The 7,070-nt window shown below is 36.5% G+C and overlaps 1 protein-coding gene across 1 annotated transcript; it reads left to right on the top strand.

The window, feature by feature from the left end:
- The first annotated feature begins 1,144 nt into the window (after window positions 1-1,144).
- LOC149204940 (histone H3.2) lies at window positions 1,145-1,940 on the top strand. Its single transcript, XM_089393390.1, has one exon. It carries the CDS (start codon window positions 1,245-1,247, stop codon window positions 1,653-1,655), a length of 411 nt encoding a protein of 136 aa, XP_089249516.1. The 5' UTR covers window positions 1,145-1,244; the 3' UTR covers window positions 1,656-1,940.
- Window positions 1,941-7,070: the final 5,130 nt, after the last annotated feature.

Below are 7,070 nucleotides of genomic sequence, written 5' to 3'. Positions count from 1 at the left end.
ATAATTCAAGGCATTTGTAGCAAAAAAACTATTATTTTCACTTCGTAAATGGATGAAACATCAATATATTAAGGCAATGATCATCAATATATTAAGGCAAGATCCTTATCTTGTGGACCCTATTTCTCCAATAAGGATTAGTAAAGTGCCTAACCTTCCATGCTATTCAATCCATTTATAAATGGTATTAATATAGTCCATAGTACTTTGTAAGAATAATCACCTAACCTATGCATAATTTTGTAAAAAGTCAAAATTGGATCCATGGCCAAATCATGGCTTCTATAGGTATGTATGTAATTAACAAAATACTCTAGTCATATAGAAATGATAAATTACTCTACATAACAAAATACTCTAGTCATATAGAAATGATAAATTACTCTAAAAACCTTGTGATAAGTAGAAACATGATAATGAGAGTCAACACATGTAATGGTAGGTAGAAACGCGATAATTAGAGTCAACGCATGTAATAATATAATAAAAAAAGTGATAACAATAGAACCTCTTCATAATTAATTTTACAATTTATAAAATGATATCCATCAATAATAACAATTTTGAACACATAAATGTTTTCCTTTTCTCAAGACCTACAATATGCAAATAATTTAATTTCTTATAGTTAAAAGAATATCTATAAATCTAACCAAGTTTCGAAGTATTATAACCATAATTACCTTATAAACTTTGAAATATTCCATGGGGTGAATTTAATCGTTGATGTTAAAGAGGAATCCTTATTCATATCCTTTAGGTCTATATTACATGAAAACTGAAATCAAATTTAAAATAAAACAATTTAATATTATATTATCCATTAAAATAATTTTTATGAGTTAGAATTTAAAAATAAATAAATTTAAAGTAATTATATTTTCAATGAAATTATATTAAATATCTCTCAATTTTTAAATTTATAACCATATAATGAGGCAATTTTCCATCCCGACCCACCCGAGTAGGGTATATGAGGCAACGTTAGTGATCCGTGCTGCGTGGGTAAAGAAAAGGGCGGGTTGAAATGTGGACCGTTGATTAAGGTAAAGCGGGGACGGTCGAGATGATATGTACAGCAATTTGAAAGATATAATTCAATTCTTCAAGGCTATATAAAGGGCCCATTGTGCAGGTGGAGTCATTCATTGATCTTTGGGGTTTCTTGAATTTGCATTTTGCGGAACAGAGCAGAGAAGTTGCAAGTTAGGGAAATCGTTGGAAGACAGTAGAAAAAAGAAGAGATGGCACGGACTAAGCAGACTGCGCGTAAATCAACTGGGGGAAAGGCACCACGGAAGCAACTGGCGACCAAGGCAGCTAGGAAATCTGCACCGGCGACCGGTGGAGTGAAGAAGCCTCACAGGTTTAGGCCCGGTACTGTTGCTCTCCGTGAAATCCGAAAATACCAGAAAAGTACTGAGCTTCTCATTAGAAAGCTGCCCTTCCAGCGGCTTGTAAGAGAGATTGCCCAAGATTTCAAAACGGACTTGAGATTCCAATCTTCAGCGGTGGCAGCATTGCAAGAAGCGGCAGAGGCATATCTTGTTGGTCTCTTCGAAGATACCAACCTATGCGCCATTCATGCTAAGAGGGTCACCATTATGCCCAAAGATATTCAGCTTGCTCGTCGCATTCGGGGAGAGAGGGCATAGAACAGAAAAAGATATAGTCAATGGTGTGTTTTCACACCACCATCCAGTTCTTTAAATTTGTTACGCCTATACTTCTCCCTTTAATTCTGTTTTAGTTGTATGCGAGATTTAATTTCTATGCGTCAGTGGTATCAAAGGAATCCAGGCTTTCACAAACACCACCGAATGTGATTAAATGCTCCCCCGCTGCTTAGGTGGAATTGTTCAACCAAACATTAATTGAATTTGTCGTCCATCTTCTTCTGCTTATAAAGCATTTTAATCGTGTAAAAGATTTAATTTTTATGCGTCAGTGGCATCAAAAATTGCATGTGCGTCCAGGGAGGTCGCCCATAATTATCGAATGTGAATGATGTCCTGCTTCTCCGGTGAAACTACTAAAGCTTGTGTGCTAAGATATTTACTTTTGTTCTCTTCTTAATGCTCCCTCGCTGCTCAGGTGGAACTGTTCTAGATTTTATGTTAAAAGGGTTTTTTAAATTTGTCCTCCATCTACTTCTGCCTCTACTCCTGTTTTAATTGTGCAAACTATTTAGTTTTTATGCATAAGTGGCATTACAAAATGCATGTGTTCAGAACGGGTGTCCGCTGTCGCATAATGTGATAAAATGATGTCCTGCTTCTCGGCTGAAACTACTCAAGCTTTTGTGTTAAGATCTTTAAATTTGTTTGCCTTTTATTTCTTCTTATAATCCCGTTTTTAGTTTTATGAAAGATATAATTTTTATGTGCCAATGGCCTCAAAAGAGGGCATGTACACACAGACGGCTGTCGGTAACAGCCAAATGTGTGATGAGATGATGCTCTGCTACTGAGGTGCGACGGGTGTCTGCAACAGCCAAATGTATGATTAAATGATGCTCTGCTACTGAGGTGAGACGGGTGTCTGCAACAGCCAAATGTGATTAAATGATTGAGTGGTGAAATTACTAAAGCTCGTGTGTTGGAACAAGGTTCTTTAAATAGCAGGTGCGAAGTGGTGAAACTATCAAGGCTTGTGTGTTGGAAAAAGGTTCTTTAAATAGCAGGTACGAAGTGGTGAAACTAAGTCTTCTGTGTTGGGACAAAAGGTTCTTTAAATTTGTTCTCTTTACTTTAAATTAAAATCTGCCTGCCAATCCAAGTGAAGTGCAAAAAAAACTACATCAATCTCTTACTTTAAAAAGTGCTAATTGTTATGAAACAAATTGATCTCTTACTTTAAGAATTACTTAATTCCATTATGAAACATGTATATGAAAAATAAAAACATTGTTTCCCACAAATAAAATTGGAATTTACTTGCACATTAACTTATTCCACTCCAACATATATAAAACAATTAACAAATATTTCAGTTTAATGCTTAAAACAAATATGTAACAAGATGGCTGCGGGGCCGCTAGTCCCTGCCGAGAGAGAGAATTTTCACAGTTAATAGAGAAAATTTGTGGATCCAACTTCTTTGATGTTGACGTGGCACTTTTTGGTTCCGTGGAGAGAGACACTGTGAAGTGGAAAACCAATGTCTTATGCATGTGTAATGTTTTCAAAAAAAATTGTAAATATTTTATTTACCACGGTAAAAAAACAAATTGGATAATATTGTATTGTAAATATTTTATTTACCACTATAAGAAAATAAACTGGGTAATATTGTTATTCTTTGTTTGGATTGAATAATATTGTTAATTTTTGAAGTTAAAAAATGATTGAGTAATAACAGATTTTGTAACTTTTTATGAAAGAAATTGGAAAGAAGCAGTTGCCAGAAAATCCTTAATTGCTTCTCTTAATTGTGAAATGCCTTAAGGAAAATGGGATAAGGGGAGGAAAAACTGTGTTGAAATGTTAGATGGTAAGAGAAAAATGTTGTCTGGTGATGACCAGATAGCATCAATGCAGAGTGTGAAAATTTGCTAAAGACAGTGGTTTTGCAAGCGGGTTTGGGGGGAGATTTGGTCTTGAGGATGACATGTAGATGATGAAAAATGTGATTGATCGTTGGGATCTATTGTTCAGAAAGTACATGTAAGCATTACTTTCTACAACCACACTGTGATCAGATATTGTTGTGCTTTAATTAATTGTGAGTGGTGTAGAGGGAGCGAGCTCCCAAACTTATAAATATTTGAAAAACATTATCAGTAGGGTTAATAATCTATGTGGATTGGATACTTTTTATATTGAAAATCATTAACTGTAGAAGTACAATAGTATTAATTGGACAACATAGATTAATTTATTTGCTGCGAACAATAATGGTAGAGAATGACTATTTGACTAGAACATGTGAGTTTGTCAAGTTGACACTATTAGTAGCATTGACACTGTGCAAAGTAGTTATATATTTGTTAAAAGATTAGTGGTATGGTAAGTAATCCTGGAATCAAATTGGTTAAAAGTTTTCTAGATAATCTGTGTGAATACAAGACCTTGTTTAAACTTCAGAGTTTTGTGTAATATAAGTGTATAAACTTAATTTAAGAATTTTGTGTAAAATAAGAACTTGTATAAACTTAAGAACCCATGTAATTTCCGGTGTGAACTAAGAACCAAGTAATTTAAGAGCTAGAGGAAATTACTGAAGTTGCTAGCGAAACGAGTAGAGAGAAGCATTAATACATGAGTGAAATTGTCAGCAAGTTCGAACAAGAAATAGGAAACGAGCTACCGAGAATTATAATAGGGTCTACTTCTATAGCTGAAATGGGTAGCATTATTACAGGTGGGACTATTAAATTAGTAGTCTAGAACCCTGTAGAGCCTTTTTGAAACCCATTCACATGAATACGAGACCCTAAAGTGATAAACAATAACAGTGTTTAAGTTCGCGCCTCGGTTTTTGAAAGCTTCAAGAATCATAATCGGAGTGGAGAGACCTTGACACTTTGTTCATTTCTGCAAAAGTAAAATTGAACCCATACTAAAGCTCAGAACCACTACGATAGAATTAAACATGAATATTTAAAGTGGCGGACAAATACACCTAGAATAATCAATTCTCATGAAAACTGTACAGATAAATTGAATAATAGTAGTGCTGTTAATATGACCAGAAAAGAGCATATGTAATTTCTAGCTATGAAAACAAAACAATTATACAATCACATTTCAAGAAAATTAAATTCACATTGAATTGGCATCAAGGAAAACTTAAATGACCTCTGTCCTTTATTACAAAACATAACAGGTCATGACCAGAGTTAAAAATTGAACAAATCTACAGCGCAGCCTCAGATACAGGACCGCAGCCGACCGATAACCTTAGACAGACTCAAATTTATATATGTTTACAACTTATACAAAAGAGAAGACCTCCACTAGGAAAATACAAGAGAATTGGTGTATAGCTCGACATGGAAATTTCATTTAGTTCCAGGACAAAAAGCCAGAACTAGCTCCCCTGGAATGGTTGATGCTAAACCTTCAAACTTAAACCCGAGAGACTTTTCTTCACGTTCAAAAGTCCAAGCAGGGTTGCCAATAGTGCTTACCCAGAAACCCTCGAGCGCCCAAGCCAGGTATGGGAATTGCAACACCATTGTTAGCAGCTCGTAATCCACGGTCCCGCTTCCACTATACCTGCAGAGGGTTGCGAGGCAAAATGTATCAGTAAACAAAACCTGGAGTCAGTTAAAAACATCGCGGAAAACTCAATGGAGAATTTCTCACCTGGGCAAACGGATGAGTATCACACTTTCCACGGATGAGAACCCCTCGGCCCTGCTTTTGAGACATACCAACTGCATTGTGATCAAAGGTTGCAGGCCGAGCAATCCGTAAGAGGAGAAGGAGAGCCGAGCATGGCACAAGGAAGGAGGAAGCAAAATGAATCGCAAAACCCAACAAGAGAGATTGAATAGTCTTCTGGAAAGCGCCCAACCATAAGATCGAGAACCTATAACCACTACCGTTGATGCAACAAAGGATCCCGAGAAGCTTTGACGTGTCTGCAATGCCCCATTAATATGACATAACAGGGAATTAATTGCCAAAATTTCTAGTGTGATAAGCTCGATGCGCAAGTTGATGTGTCCAATATGGTGTAAATGTCAATTTATTGAGATTGATAGGGGACTGTCAGTAATACGTATATCGTCAACTTAGCTTTACAGTGGAAATTCGTTGAACCGAATGATGTAAATTGCCCATGAAAATTATTACCATGGTAAAGGTAAATATTTTAATGTTTAATATACACAGGGTAATGATAATGTTTTACTTTTTTTTTTAATTGGTATTTTTATTACATTTGAAATGGAGACATGACATGTGGTATCAAAGCGAAGGTTACAAAACTGTGACTTCTGGCAAATGAACTGTACAATTAGTTACTGTTTCTTTTGGATCTCTAACTGTTATTGATTTATTAATGTGTTAAGCACAGAGAAACATGACAACAACAATTTATAAGAAGAACAGACAGTGTGCCACACAGGAATATCGCTGGCCTAGGACCTGCAACATTTCTTGAAAATAACTCTGAAATATGGGTGTAGTTAGGAGAGGAGGCTCATAACACAAATCTTACAATACTGGAAACGGTTCAGGAATTAAAGAGTGAAATGGTCCGCTTATGGGAGGACAATGCAAGATTAACCTTGGAACATGAAAAAATTATGAAGAGCCTGTCTGATAGCAGAATCAACGCCAAACAATTCCAAGCCCTGAACATGGACGAATGTTTGAAGAACAGGGTTATCACACAGAGCATGAAGGAACAGTAGGAGGGGAAGAGAATCGAGAGGAGAAGTCGGATAATGCCTTTGAGCACCAACATCAAAAAGGCAGCGGATAGAATTGCAAGGGGAGTTTCGGAAAATAAAACCGCCACTCTTCGATAAAGAGCTGGAAGAAGCAGCCGAAGCCTGGCTTATTAACATGAATAAATACTTCCAATTATATGAGTACGATCACAATCTAAAAGCCCGGTTGGCTATCTTCCAACTGCAAGGAAAGACTACTTTGTGGTGAGAGGAGATCAAGATTGTACGAGGGGTAAGTGAACAAAATATAACTTGGGAGAAATTCCAAAAATATTTCAAGGAGAGATATTTGATGGAATGATTTTACGATGAGGAAGCAAGAGAATATGACCTGTGGCTTGGACAGCAAACCATGGATGAGTTTATCACCCGATTTACCTCTTTGCTTCGATATGTACCTTACATACGTGAGGAAAAGGCTAAGGTACAACGGTTTGTCAGCAGTTTACCCGTGGCAATGAGGGAGAGAATTGAGTTTGATAACCCAAAAACGATGGACGAGGTTATACGAAAGGCTAGGATATGCTACCAGCGAAGCAAGCAGAAGGGTGAAATTTTGGGCAAGAAGTGAGCTGACAAGAAAGGTAATAGGATTGCTATGGGCAATAAGGGAAATCGGGGTAGCACTGGCTAAGGGTTTCCCAAGGGGCAAAACAACAGAAATCTG

Source organism: Pinus tabuliformis, chromosome 1_2 (genome assembly GCF_031772625.1).
Source record: "Pinus tabuliformis cultivar Carrire ecotype Pingquan chromosome 1_2, CPIR1, whole genome shotgun sequence".
In the NCBI taxonomy this organism is placed as follows: domain Eukaryota; kingdom Viridiplantae; phylum Streptophyta; class Pinopsida; order Pinales; family Pinaceae; genus Pinus; species Pinus tabuliformis.
This window is presented reverse-complemented; position numbering and strand designations above follow the sequence as displayed.

Excerpts from the sequence above, each read along its gene's own strand:
- LOC149204940 (XM_089393390.1), top strand. The coding sequence starts at position 1,245 with ATGGCACGGACTAAGCAGACTGCGCGTAAATCAACTGGGGGAAAGGCA.